The sequence below is a fragment of the Acomys minous genome (genome assembly GCF_964271855.1).
Source record: "Acomys minous genome assembly, chromosome: 14".
NCBI lineage: Eukaryota > Metazoa > Chordata > Mammalia > Rodentia > Muridae > Acomys > Acomys minous.
The window spans coordinates 49739754-49754465 of NC_140496.1; the positions used below are offsets into that span (position 1 = coordinate 49739754).

Genomic DNA, 14712 nt, shown 5'->3' on the forward strand with positions numbered 1-14712 from the left:
GCATACCCCCCATTCTAGCTTCTTCTCTCTCCTCCTCCTCCTTCTTCTTCTGGGCTGGTGGGGGTTTTGAGACAGGCTTTCTCTGTGTTAGCCTTGGCTGTCCTCAAACTCACTTTGTAGACAAGGCTGGCCTCGAACTCACAGATCCTCCTCCCTCTGCCTCCCAACTGCTGGGATTAAAGGTGTGCGCCACCACTGCCTGGCTGTGACAAGCCCTTTCTATCTTGCTCTTGCAAGCATGTTAGAACTGATAAGAAGCTCCTGGGAAACTCCAAAATACGGCTCAGCCCAGCCTCCTGACCTGGCAAAGACTAAAGGACCTAAACCCCTGACAGCACATGAGGAATCTTCTTCCTATTTGCAAAGTATGATGTGTAAGAATGATCGTCAAGCAGGTGTCAAGCAGGTGTGGTGGCGCACACCTTTAATCCCAGCACTTGGAGGCAGAGGCAGGGGGATCACTGTGAGTTCAAGGCCAGCCTGGTCTACAAAGTGAGCCTAGGACAGCCAGGGCTACACAGAGAAACCCTGTCTTGAAAAACCAACCAATCAAACAAACAAACAAAGCAATCTAGCTATAACATAATTTTTTAGTTTCCTACTGTTACACATTTAGACTATTTCCAATTTTTGTTTGTTTTGAATTTTAAGTGATTTATTTTATTGTCATCATCGTCATTATCATTATCATCATCATTGAGACAAGGGCCCTGACTGGCCTGGAACTGCTATGTCAAGAGCAGGTTAGGGCTAGAGAGATGGCTCAGTGGTTAAGAGCACTTGATTGCTCTTCCAGAGGTCCTGAGTTCAATTCCCAGCAAGCACATGGTGGCTCATAACCATCTGCAATAGGATCTGATCAACTTTTCTGGTGTTCATGAAGACAGACAGAGTACTCATACATAAAATGCATGAATAAATAAATCTTTTTTTTTAAAAGAGTACAGCCAAGTACAGAGATAACAGAGAGTGTAAGTGGAGTGTAGCCACGTGTGGAGATCACAGAGCATAAACTATGACACCATTAAGTCACAGTAAAATACAAGGTTAGCTTTGACCCTCTGGCAGGTCTGTTAGTATCAGTTATGAATAACTCTTTCTAGGAAGCAGAGTTGAAAAATGTTGAACTTAACTTCACCTTATGAACAAAGATGGGTAGAAAATGGCTTCAGCTGTGTAACAAAGAGCAGGCCTCAACACTGGCGAACCAGCTGGGCATGGTGGCTCACACCTTTAATCCCAACACTCGGGAGGCAGAGGCAGGCGGATTGCTGTGAGTTCGAGGCCAGCCTGGTCTACACAGAGAAACCCTGTCTCAGGGGAAAAAAAAAAACAAAACAACAACAATAACAACAAAAAACACTGGTGAACCACCTGATGTGGGTGCTGGCAATCAACTTAGGTCCTGTGTGAGAGCAGCAATTGCTCATAATTGCTGGCCCATCTCTCCAGCCCCTTGTTTTGGAATCTTTGAGACGGGGTTTCCTGTAGCTCAGGCTGGCCTGACCTTGCTATATAGGTGAGGTTGGCATTAAAATCCTGACCCTACATCTACCCCTGGAGTGCTGGGATTGGAGGCATGTGACACTGTGTGTGGCCTTCGTGCTGTTCTTGGAAGCGTGCGGTGTTCTCATTGGTTCTTGGAAGGGTGGACATACAGAGGTGAGTCACTCATTCTTGGTTATGTTTCCGGTCATCCCTGTCCACGAACTCTGTTCACTGTCCACCTGTCTCAAATGCTACTGGACAAGTTGGAAATTCAGACTAGGGGCCTAGCCAACTCATCCAAGCTTATTTTATTTATGTTTATATGTATGAGTGTTTGCCTACATATATGTCTGTTACACCAACACATGTATGCAGTGCCCCTTGGGGTTCAGAGGAGGGAGTTGGATGCCCTGGGTCAGGAGTTACAGGAGGCTGTGAGCCACCACGTGGGCCCTGAGGCTCAAACTTTGTTCCTCTGGAAGAGCAGCCAATGTTTTTTAACTGCTAAGCCATCTCTCCAGCCCCCAAATCTTTTGGTTATGACCATTATGGTGACATTTCGTTTAAAAATGAAAACTCTACAGGGGAATGATAAAAAAATACTAGGAATGTCCCCCTGGATGGGGAGGCCTGGTGGCACTCAGAAGAAGAATAGCAGGCTGCCAAGAAGAGACTTGACACCCTATGAGCATATTCAGGGGGAGGAGGTCCCCTCAGTCACAGTCATAGGGGAGGGGAATGAGAGGAAAATGGGAGGGAGGGAGAAATGGGAGGATACAAGGGATGGGATAACCATTGAGATGTAATATGAATAAATTAATAAAATTTATGTTAAAAAACAAAAAAGAATACTAGGAATAAAGCAGCTGAACTCTAGGCAGAAGGGAAGGACGATCTGGCTGCTTAGAGTGAGTGATCATGGTGAGTGACAGCTGGGTCCTGGTTTCTGTGTCATACCCATAGGTCCCGAGGGGCTCCTCTCACAATACAGATAGAATATCGCTCCGTTTTGCTATGTTTATAGCAAGATAACCAATTGAAAATGCCTTAAGTTTTCCCTGAAGTATACTATTTCCCTAAAGTATATCTATTGATATACTTCAGTTGCAAGGTAAAAGCCACAGATTTTGAGGCCAGGCATGGGGTGCACGCCTTTAATCTCAGCACTCAGGAGGCAGTGACAGGTGGATCTCTGTCACAAAACAAAAAACAAACAAAGACATAGATTCTGGTCACTAAAGCAGAAAGACCGTTTTTATTCAGTTTGTGAGGGGCTAAGGAAGCTTTTGGAGCGGAGCCTGCCTGGAGGAGGCAGCCCGGGAAGAAGCAGGTCTTTCTTTTTCTTGTCTTTTCTTTTCTTTCTTCTTTTTTTAAAATTAATTTATTTTTATTTTATGTGCATTGTATGTCTACAGGTGTCAGATTTTGGAGTTACAGACAGTTGTGAGCTGCCATGTGGGTGCTGGAAATTGAACCAGGGTCCTCTGGAAGAACAGTCAGTGCTCCCAACCGCTAAGCCATCGCTCCAGCCCATCTTATCTTTCTTTCTTTCTTTTTTTTTTTTTTTTTGGTTTTTCGAGACAGGGTGTCTCTGTGTAGCCTTGACTATCCTGGACTCGCTTTGTAGACCACGCTAGCCTCGATCTCACAGTGATCCACCTGTCTCTGCCTCCCGAGTGCTGGGATTGAAGGCGTTTGCCACCACCGCCCGGCTAGGGCTTTCTTTTTCAACACGCTTGGCTGGAGTACACGAACTTTGCCTCTCTGCCAGGCTTGTATTAGGTTCAGAAGTCAAAGTCTTGGGAATGCAGGGCTGGTTCGCTCAGGTTAGGTCACACTCCCAGAGCCTGGCTGTGGCACAACTCAGAGCAAGACTCACAGCAAAAGAGTCTCCAGAGAGCTATTTAGATCTCCAGCTGGAGGCGGGCACGGTGTCTGAGAAAATAGATACCGGGTGGAAACCAGGTTGCTGTTGGGAAGTGGAAATGACGTGGAGCGCACAGCAAATGCCAGCATCCCCCGCTGAGAGCAAGGAGTGGGAATTCCATTGGATCCTTGTGAGTGTTGGTGGGTGCAGGTTGGTTTAGGGCTTTTCAAATGTTAGGTGGTGGCAGCCACCTCCTTCTGTCTTTCCTCCCTTTTCTGCCTCCTCTTCCCTCATGTGTTTCTCCTCTTAAGTATACACACTAAAAACACTGTTCCACTAGACAAAGTGCAGATCTGAAGTTAATCCTCTTCGCGTGACCGAAGGCCGAGAGTACAAGTGCTTATTCTTTTTCTGTTTTCTGTTTCCCGGAAGTGCCAAGTGGCTCTCAGAACATGCCTTCAATTGCTGGAGGTTGACTTCCAGGGTGTGGTAATTTGCCCATTTGAAGGTCTCGCTACGGAAACCTCTCTAGGTCATACCAGCGACACTTTGGGTGCTGGGGAACGCATTCTTTGCAGACGCCTTCTTTTTCCTTTCTGACGAGCATATGCATATAACCTTAGTTATATGCCCATTGTTAGAAATCCCTGCTGTTAGTAATATCTGGACAAACAAACTCCAAGGTCACCTCTTAGGCTAGTTCATTCCTGTGTCACAGGAAAGAGGGCAGCATTCGCCTGGGGCAGGGGGGTGTCTGTGGGCATCGGAGGAATGGTTGCTGATTTATTGTTCAGACAGTTTTATGACGTGCCTAGCGAGTGCCCTCTCCTACCTTCCTAGTCTTTCTCAAAGCCCGGCATGGGTGGAGGAGCCATACCTATTCTAATGACAGGGGCCTCCGCCTGGGGAGGGAAGGTGCTAGTGTGTGCGCCTTGACCTACATCTCCTTCTGCCAGGTTCTTGTATATTCAAATTTGAACAGGTCAGGAGTACCAGATTTTTTTTTTCAGAGGATATGAATTTAAGTGTGGGTGGGGTGAGAAAGTCTGGCTCCCTTCACCCAGCTCGTTTCTCCACCCCACCCGTCAGCTTCCTTAGGAGCGGTCACTTTTTAAGCCAGGCTGCCAGGCTACCAGGCTGGTAGAGCAAGCAGCAGTGTGCTGTTTACCCATGGGGCAGCTTGTTCCTCCTGGTTCAAGTGTACCAGATGGTACTTCCAACCAGCTAGGGACTTTGTGGTGCTATGGTGCTTTGCCTGCTTCATGTCCTTAGTATGTGCTGGCTTCATTGTTTTCAGGGTCCCAAGCTCTCTGAAGCTGTGATGTCTGGGAGTTGTGGAAAAAGCACTCTAGATTGCTAGAAACAATCAGGGCAGCTTGAAACCCACGCTCCACTTCTTCTGGAAAGCAACAAGCCTGATGCAAAGCACATGGGCTGTGCCGCCCCCTTGTGCCACTTGCTCTTGAGTCCCTCCTCAGCCTACAGTGCTCCAGCCACAAGGCCCTTTCCAAAGCTGACTCCTCCGTGTGAGTGTTTGTCTCCATGTAACATCTGCAATTCGCCCGCTAACTGCAATCCTACAGGCCTCCTGAGGCTGACCGATCTGTCACATAATCACTGATGTCTCTGCATAGCACAAAGTCCCCTCCGTAGCACCATATTCAGTCTCTCAGCTCTACTCGGAGTTTCACTTAACATTTGCTCAGTTTATTTATTTATTTATTTTTTAAAAAAATTTTTAATTCGAGACAGGGTTTCTCTGTGTAGCCCTGATTGTCCCGGGACTTGCTCTGGAGACCAGGCTGGCGTCAAACTCAGGAGATCTGCCTGCCTCTGCCTCCTGAGTTCCGGGATCAAAGCGTATGCCACCACCATCTGGCTTTCACTTACACTTATACTCGAGGTTGCTTGACTGCTCTTTTTTGTATGTTGAAGGTTATTGGCCCATGAAGGTGGGAGCCATGCTTGCTTGGCTCACTGTTGCCATTGAGAACTCACACAGTGTCTCTCAAGTCCTAGGTCGTCAGGCACTTCTGGCAGCAAGAACAGCAGCGCTGCATGTTTCATGGTGCCGCCTCTGCAATCCTGGAGGTCCAGAGACTGGGGAACAGTGCCTTGAAATAACACTTAGCCCAGCATTATGCTTTCAGCACAGTCTTTCTCAAGCTGAGGTCACAAACTCTAATTAGTATTTGGTGAAGAAATACAGATGTAATGAGGATTGCTAACAGTAGTTATGTGTAGGGAGGAGAGGTGGGGGGCGGTCCCTCAATCTCCCCTCACTATACTTTTCTTTATGTTTATAAGATAAACGTAACAAAGTGTACCACCTCTAATGATTTGTAGGTATGCAGTTCAGCGCAGTTAAGTATATTTACATCCTGTGCAAGCATCACCTTTTTATTGAATGGTGATAATAATTCAGTGCTGCACACGTTGGGGGGGGTTAACCTGTCCTCTGGCCACATAATGGCTCCAGAGTGTCGGCTGTCAACACTGTCTCAGGGCCTGAGGTTTTCAGTGCTGCGCTCCACTGATTTACCCAGAAGCCACTTTGGCATTTTCTTCATTGCTGTTGTCCGTCTTGTGAGAAGCCGCCTCAGGTAGATTGACCGATACCCAGCAATCACACCTTCATCTCTTCCTGCTCTATCGCTTCTTTTTGGCATGGTTGTCGCTTAAGTACGTCACTCAAAAAAAGTGTCAGCCTGTGTTAGAGACTGTTGTTTTTATTCAATATTTATCTTCCCTTACCTTTCTGTGGCCATCTAACTGATAAAGCCACATTTTTTTCCCCATTGCAGCAAAATATGTTGTCTATATGACTAAGTTCTGGCCAAAGACATAAAAAGGAAAAACCTTTTTTATGATATGCACAGGAATGCTGAGAAGCTGGCCCGGGGTGGCTGGGGCTGAGGTCCTTTGGTCTTTTCACCTTTTTCCCTCCGGAGGCTCTTTGGGAGCCATGTTACACTGTAAGGTCGTATAAGGTGGAACAACACTTCCCAAGGCATCATGGCATCCTGTTAAGGCTGTTGTCTTCTGGACTAGAGAGGGAAGGATAGGGGGACCTTTCCCGGCTGCCTTACAGAGAAATTCTTTTGGCTAAAACCATTCTTCATTTGGATTTTCTGCTAGTTTATCTGAGTCTAGTTCCGACTCCCAGCCTGAAACCCTGTGTGCAGTCCAGGAGCACTTGCATTTGGCTTTACGGTGGCGGCAGTTCTGGGCCTCAACCTGGGATACGCAGTCTGTACTGGAATCAGCACAGAGGTAAGGGCTCCGTCCTAGTTAACCTCTCTCACCCCGGCTGGAACCTGAGCAGGTTGAGTCTGTAACTAACCAGGCACCCAGCAAAGCCTAGCAACTCTGTTCTAGATCGTGTCATTGTCCTCACATGCTGCAATCTTCTCAGATGCCTCTGAGTCACAGTCATGTTCTGACGCTGGCCCTGTCCTCTCCAGGTACCACCGCTCTCACTGGCACACTGCTTTCAGTAAGTAACATTTCCATCCACCTATCCTGACAATTTTGCCGGGAACTTGGGTTTTTTTTTTTTTTTAAAGATTTATTTATTGTATATGAGTGCTTTATCTGCAGAAGAGGGCATCAGATAACATTATAGATGGTTGTGAGCCACCATGTGGTTGCTGGGAACTGAACTCAGGACCTTTGGAAGAGCAGGCAGTGCCCTTAACCACTGAGCCATTTCTCCAGCCCAGAGCTTGGGTTCTTTTTTGACACTTTCCTCACTTCCAATGTCCAGACAATTCTCAAGTCCCAGAAACTCCCTGTAAGACCTAGCTGTGTCTTCAGTGTCACCTTGGAGAGCTCGGTTATGCCATTTCTTTTCTAATGGCTTTCCTACAGGACTCTCCTCCTCCACACAGCTAAGAGAGACATCTCAATCAAGCCAGACCATACTCCTACCACGCCTTTACGGCTTGTACTAGCGTGGAGATGAGACCGCCAATGCTAACACAGCCTAGGAGGCTCTTTATATCTGGGCCCTGTCCACACTTCTCCACAACTGTGAATGCACTCCCTGTCTCTGGGGGTTTTTTCTGTTCTGGGCATGCCATATGAATGGATGATATCACATGTGGCCTTTGTCACTGCCCTCTTGGCATCATGAGTTCAGAGTTCATTGTTCTGCAGGGCATGTTGTCCTGCCTTCTTTCTCATGGTAGCTTAATTTGCACTGTGCTTACTTTCTCAACTACGGGTGGTTATTGGGTTGACTCATTTTAGGGTGTTATAGAGAATGCTGCTATGAACATTCATGCACAAGCATGCTGTGGGTGCATGTTTTTATTCTTTATTTACCTTCTCTTGGAAGTATCTATGTCCAACATATAATATATATGTATAAATATATAAATATACATATATATTTATATATTTATGTTGGATTCTTTGTGGAAGCCTCCACAACCTCTCTTTTGGAGGGTATTCTCAGTTTATTTTTAAAAAAGTATTTCTCGTGTCTCTGTGTGTGTGTGTGTGTGTGTGTGTGTGTGTGTGTGAGAATGCGTGCGTGTGTATACGAGTGCATATAGGCATGCGTGTGAATGAAGGTCAGAGGACAACTTTCCGGAGTGGTTTTTCTTTCCACTCCCATGGGTCCTGGGCATTGAACTCAGGTCATCTGGCTTGGAGGCAGGCATTATTTCTACTGAGCAATCTACCTGGCTGTCTTGGTCATGGTTCTACTGCTGTGACACCCATTTGATCGGGGGTGGGGGTGGGGGTGTTTACAGTTTCAGAGGGTCAGTCCAGGTCCGTGTCAGAGGGTTATCATGGTGGCAGGCAAGCATGGTGCCAGAGCAGTAGATGGACAGCTCACATCTTACTTCACAAGCATGGGGCAGAAAAAGAGAGACTGGGACAGGTTTGGAATTTTGAAACCTCAAAGCCCACCTCCTGCCGTAAGCCACGCCTCCTAATCCCTCCCAAACAGTTCCACACTGGAAATCAAGCATTCAACTGTATGAGCCTCTGGGGGGGGGGGGGTCATTCTCATTCAAGGCAATTCACTGCCCTTGCTTCGCTTGTGAGGCAGGATCTTGCTATGAAGCCCTGCCTGGCCTCTCACCAGGCTGTCCAGGTTGGCCTTAAACACTCAATCCTCTTGCCTCAGCTTATGGGATTCTGGGATTATGGAGGCTCAGGCACTATGTCTGGCTGTGGTGCTACAGTGTTTGGCTTTAATTCAATCTCCAGTTTTTCCTCCCCTTTGCCTTTCTCTCCCTCCAGTGTAGACTCCCTTGCTGAGTAGGGAGTTCAGTAGGTAGTGAACCTTTCAAAGTGCCTAGAAGTTATTTGGAAAGGCTTTTGAACCCAGAGGATGGATACTGAAACAATGTTTACCTCTGGGTTAGGCACGCAAATGGTGCCATTTCTAACAGGAGCACTTACAGATTTAGTTAGCTGTTCCCAGGGGGTTAGCTTACAGCTTTCAGGCCAAACAGTCTCTTAATTACTGCACTCAGTCTGAACGTTTTAAAGAATCACTTTTAAGTTTCCCGGTGGTACTACAACCATCATTAAGCCTTTACATGTAAACATGTGTTGTGAGTTTGCATGCCATGTGTGCACATTGTAATTGCTTTATAAACTGTTGGTTGATGAAAGTGTCTCCCAAGTGTATGATCTGCTGTACACATGGGGGAGATACTGAGTTCTGCTTTAGAACGCATGGAATAGGAAAGGATTTCTGTGGGCGCCCGGACACGAATTCACACTTGTCTTTGCCGCCTCCCTCCCATCAGGTGAAAAAAAAACCACTTAAAGTCTGGCATCTACTTAAGGCGGCGGCCTATTTTTAGAATAAAGGTCGCCTCCTCTACCCGTGTAAATTTAATCTGCGGAACAGGACAGAAACAGGGTCAACGCGCTTTAGCTACACGCTCCCTTGCCCTAAGTCATTCGGCACAGAGAGGATGAACAATGTTCTAGAAGCTGCCAAGATAACACCGAGGTGGAGATGTTGAGCGCTCGGGCGCAGGCGGCGGGTGGGATGAGGAGAGCGAGCGCCCGGCGTGCGAGCCCTTGCACCGCGAGGCGCCCTCCCTGGGTACACAGATAAGTGAGTCAATCATTTCCGCCCGCCCGCCCGCCAGTCCGTCCTGACTTAAGACGTCTGACCGCGGGGACCGAGGCCTGCTATTAAGACTCCTTCCCGTTCGGTCCAGAGCCCACTTCGAGGATCCGCTTGAGTCACCTGGATCGGGCGAGCCGAGACCAGGGAGGCGCAGGCGCCCGAGGGTGGAGGGCACCGACTACGTTCTCCACGGCGGCCGCCTCGGAAGGAAGAGGAGGGGCAACAGCGCGTGGAGAAGAGAAGGAAGAGGCGTCCGGGGAAGGGCAGGGAGGAGAGCCGAAGGCGCTGGGGAGGGAGAGCAGGGGCGTGGGGGCGGGGGCGGGGCGGGCGCGCCCGGGGCGGGGCGGGGCGGCGGGCTCTGCAGCTGCTGGGGGCTGCCGGGATTGGGGATCCGCGCCGCGGTGCAGTCGCCTGGCTCGCTGGGCTCGGCGGGACATGAGCGAACTGCTGTCGCCGCGCGCTCAGCCCAGCTAGCCGCCCGCCCGCCCGCCCGCCTCCTCGGAGCCCCGCACCTTGCCGCCGCCTCGGAGCCCAAGCTCGGCCTGCGCCCGTGCGCTCCGCCGCAGTCATGGGGCTGCAGCCCCTGGAGTTCAGCGACTGCTACCTCGACCGCCCGTGGTTCCGGGAGAGGATCCGCGCGCACGAAGCGGAGCTCGAGAGGACCAACAAGTTCATCAAAGAGCTCATCAAGGACGGCAAGAACCTTATCGCTGCCACCAAAAGTAAGCGGGGCCCTCTCGCGTTCGGGCTGCGGCGTGGCGGGGGAGGCGGGGAGGAGCGTCTTCCCGGCCCGTGTGGGATGGCTCTGTGCCCCTAGACCAGAGTAATTGGAGATTCCTTAGGGGGAGAAGCTCCAGGACATTCCTCTCCTTAGGCGCTTCGGGCGCGTCCTCCTTCCCGCCCCGGCCCCTCGGTGGCGCGGGAGCCAGGAGCGGTGCGTGGGAGCTGCCCCGGGGCTCCCGCCTGGCCGGGCGGAGCACGCCTAGGCGCCGGCAGGACCCAGAGGAGACTCGGCCGGAGTCAGGCTTTAGTGCGCCCTAACGTTGCCCCCAGCCTCCGGCAAATCCGAGACATCAATCAGCTAAGACAGTTTTGTCTTGTAACCTTTCCAAGGAACTTTCTAGGAGATTCTTGGGAGACCCTGCTTGTAACTGAGTTCTTCAAAAGTTCCTGAAGTTACACTTAACTCTTAGATATCCCTTTTCTACCCCGTGCGACTGTCCCGACCTGAGTCCCTCATGTGCTAAACCAGAAAGTCTACTTGGCTTTGTGCTGCCTTGTGCACATTCCTTCTGTACTGTGCTGAAGCGAGTTCAAAGATTGGGGATTGAAAGGGTCAGTGGGCAGACCGCCCCCTGCTTCTAGCCGGCAGTGCCTGTGAGTAAGTAGGAAATTCCACTCTCTTCAGGCTTGATGCCTTCCACCACAGTCCAGTATTCAAACAGACAAGCAAGCAAGCAAGCAAACAAACAAACAATCCAACAACCCAACAAGCCACCTCTGAAGACAGCAACAGAAAGAGCAGTGTTTTGGAGTCCTAATGAGTCTAGGAGTAGAGGCCGGTGCAGAAACAGTTGTAATGCTCCACAGACGGGGAGAAATTAGTTTTCCAGGGCCAGGCACTGGCATCCAGGCCACGCTGGAACCCCAAGTCCCTTTCTTGAGTCACTGTGAGCACCCTGTTTCCCCTTAAAACACCTGAGCGGGCAGGAGCCAAGCCCCAGGGGTACTACTCCCCAGCCCCTCGGGTAGATGGTGCTTAGGTTTCCTGGTTCAGTAGTCGCCGCCATCCTCGGGAATTTATTCCGTGTGCTTGTAGACACGTACACTCTCACCACACCGTTTTTGCATCTAGGAAGATGAAAACGTACTGAGGCTTCCTTCCATCCACCCGGTCAAGTGCCTGGCCCAGTTAATATGCACTTAATGAATGAGTTGAAATGTTTTTTAATGGGAAGAATTTAGTGGAGCCATCCCTGTAATTTGGGAAGCAAGTCACTCAACTTCCCTGGACCTTCTCCAAGGCACCTTTGGGTCTGTGACCTCTTAGTGTTGCGGAGCTGGCTTGGGAAGCCCTTTGGGATGAATGGGTCATGTGCCGGGTGGCCGTGCAGGCCTTTGCCTTTGAGTTTTTCCGTGCTAGGCGGGACACGGGAGGAAAGTCTGTAAACAGGGAGCAATGACCACAGACAGTGAGAGGGGTGGGGAACACCAATGGCCTGTGACGTCTTCGTGTTCCGGTTTCTGTGGCCCACTGTTAAGTAGCATCACTACATGGGGACATACGTGTACCTTTTCAAAAAGGTGTTTGTGTGCTCCTGTACCATTGTGCACGTGTGAGGTCAGAGGTCAGAGGTTAGGTCTGTGGAGCTGAATCTCCCTTTCTGTGTTTATGTGGGCTCTGGGGTTCAGGGTTTGGTCATCTCTATCCAGCTTGGTTTGTTGGCTAGTAGGGACACGAGGAGAGGGGCAGATGGCAGAGTCAGTTTGGCCATGGGTAGGAAGCTATTTCTGTGACTGTAAGCTGCTCCGCTGGCAGGAAGCATGCCTCATGTTCCTGAGGCAGCCAGTGTGTGTGTGTGTGTGTGTGTGTGTGTGTGTGTGTGTGTGTGTGTGTGTATGTGTGTGTGTATGTGTATTAGCTTGCCTCCTCAGAAGGGAGACCCTCTGGAAATTGTGGCTTGCTGTCTTAATCCTTGTGCTTGGGGTCAAAGGTGAGAAACAAAATGGATGATCATTGTCTTTAAGAGGGCAGCTAGACAGTAGTGTCTTTTTATCCTCATCCATAACCTTAGGTTCTTTCCCACAATAAAAGCTTTAGAGGATGCTCTTTTTGGCAAGTTGGAAGGACCCTGGCCTTTTCCCACTTGGCCCATGAAAGTGGTCCTCTCGTTCTTAGCAGAGATTAAGAGGGCAGAGCATAAGTAAGGACACCTGGTTTGGGCTTCTCTCTATGGGGTCTGGCTGGGTTGGGTGGGTCATGCAGCTCTTGCCCCGCCTCCCGCACTGCACCACTTGGCAGCATCAGTCAAGTTCCCTAGCATTTGGAAACATGCCGATGAGGTCAGGTAACCAGTTGTCTTTCCGTAACTTTGGATTCTAGGGATGCAAGGAAGACTATTAAGGGGAAGGAAGGGTCTGCAGAGCAGTCATTGAGCTGGTCAAGACTGCCAGTTTGCCTCAGTTTCTTTCTGTTCTATATATCGGTTTGCAGAACAAGGCCTTTTGTGCTTTTCTTTGGAATTTGTGTTTAAATGATTTCTGTTCTTCATTGTCTTGCAAGAAGACATCTTGTCTTGACTTTTGAGTATCTCGAACCATTTTTTCAAGATTCATTTGTTTATTTATTAATTATGTATACAGTGTACCTTAGGTCATATTATAGATGGTTGTGAACCATAATGTAGTTGCTGGGAATTGAACTCGGAACCTCTGGAAGAGCAGACAGTGCTCTTAACCACTGAGCCATCTCTCCAGCCCCTCGAACCATTTTTGAATCCTTCTATAAATGTTCCAGGAAGTTGGAGGCCCAAAGGCTTCTTGGTGAGTTCTCTTCCATGGCTGCAACAGGAAGTAATACTGTAGTTTAATGCTGTGTGGGCACCCCAGAGAAGTCCTGGCCTTGCTTGTACTTTCTGCAGCGAATTCACTCCAGTCTGAGGGACATTTTTGCATTATTTGTACTCTGCTGAGTTATTCAAATAAAGGATACGAAATAAGACAAGTGGCAGTGCCCTGCTGCCATCCTAGTGGTCTGGAGGCTGATGCAGGAGGATTGCAAATTTGAGCTCACTTTGGGTTACAAAGTGAGACCCTATCTTAAAAAGCTAAACCGTGGAAGGCCTGGAGAGCTGGGTCAGCAGGTAAGAGCAGCACACACTGCCCTTCCAGAGGACCAGACTTCAGTTCCTAGCACCTCTATCAGATGGCTCGCAAGCACCTGTAACTCCAGCTCCTAGGGGATCTGACACCTCTGGCCTCTGTGGCACCTGGATTTGCCTGCACGTACATTCCCCCTCCCCCCAGACACATACGCATAAGTTAAAAAAAAAAAGAAGCTGAAGGGAGTAAAAAGAATAAGTGGCAGTAAATACCCTGACGTTTGTTCCCAGAACAAGTTTGTGGCAGGGCACAGCAGGGGAAAGACTGCTAGAAGTGTTAGAACTCATCGGTGTTTTATATAAGGAAGAGAACCATGTCGGATTGGAAACAGCTGAGAAGAAACCGAAACATCTGCAGTGGGGGAAGAATGAGGTGGCCAGTTTGACTGACAGGAATGAGAAGGTCAGCGTCTGATTGCAGATCAAGGTGGGGATGGGAGTGCTCCCCCCGGAAAGCCAAGGTGGGGATGGGAGTGCTCCCCTGGAAAGCCACAGATGGGGATGGGAGTGCTCCCCACCCCCCCCCCGTAAGCCACAGGCGAGGATGGGAGTGCTCCCCTGGAAAGCCACAGGTGGGGATAAGAGTGCTCCCCTGGAAAGCCATAGGTGGGGATGGGAGTGCTCCCCCCGGAAAGCCACAGGTGGGGATGGGAGTGCTCCCCTGGAAAGCCACAGGTGGGGATGGGAGTGCTCCTCCCAGAAAGCCACAGGTGGGGATGGGAGTGCTCCCCCCGGAAAGCCACAGGCCTTTGACAGAAGCGCTGCATAAGGGGAGAGATGGTTAGAGTAGGGGCATGTGGTGTGTGTGTGTGTGTGTGTGTGTGTGTGTGTGTGTGTGTGGTGGGGGAGAGACTTGGACACAGCATGGGGGGTGGGCTGGAGGAGCTCCAGAGAGTCAGTGACTTATGTGGGAGATCAGGAGATCATCCACTCACTTCAATGGACTCTTTGTTCCAATGGCTTTTTAGTTCTTGCTTTTGTCATTCCTCCCCTCGTGTAGCGTGACCAGTGTCCTCTTTCAGAGCACTGTAAAGGACCGTGAGCTTTCCAGGCAGTGCCTGGTTTTAGGTGCTTGTAACACTTACGTTCCTGTGTGTTTAATGGAGAGTGCCTGGCCTGTAGGGAGAACAGCATCAGCCAGCAGCCCCAAGGCATTGGTGAGGTGCTCCGCAGCAAGCTCGGATGGTCTGGTTCAGTGTGAGCTGCCCACCCCCACTGTGTACAACGGGTCTGCCTGGGCTGGCATCTTTCTTTCTGTGTGCTGGGTTGGGGAAATCTCTTATGTTGCCCGTACATGTTATGCTGAGATTTGAGAGATTGGAAAGACAGTCAGCTCTCTGTGTGCACGTGAGTGTCAGTGGATCGCAGGAGGC

The 14712-nt window shown here is 49.8% G+C and overlaps 2 protein-coding genes across 2 annotated transcripts in view; one reads left to right on the plus strand and one right to left on the minus strand.

Annotated features, from left to right (window-relative positions):
- The first annotated feature begins 9501 nt into the window (after window positions 1-9501).
- LOC311582554 (transmembrane protein 184C-like) overlaps window positions 9502-14712 on the plus strand; it is a 44188-nt gene continuing 38977 nt past the window's right edge. Inside the window, exon 1 of the mRNA XM_084755727.1 lies at window positions 9502-10180. The gene's annotated coding sequence lies outside the window, so the exon portion shown is untranslated. The remainder of the gene's footprint in view (window positions 10181-14712) is intronic.
- Window positions 12811-14712, minus strand: part of LOC311582544 (protein arginine N-methyltransferase 9-like) — a 77144-nt gene continuing 75242 nt past the window's right edge. Inside the window, exon 11 of the mRNA XM_084755696.1 lies at window positions 12811-13019. Within this exon, the coding sequence (XP_084611822.1) occupies window positions 12912-13019 (108 nt within the window). The 3' untranslated portion in view covers window positions 12811-12911. The remainder of the gene's footprint in view (window positions 13020-14712) is intronic.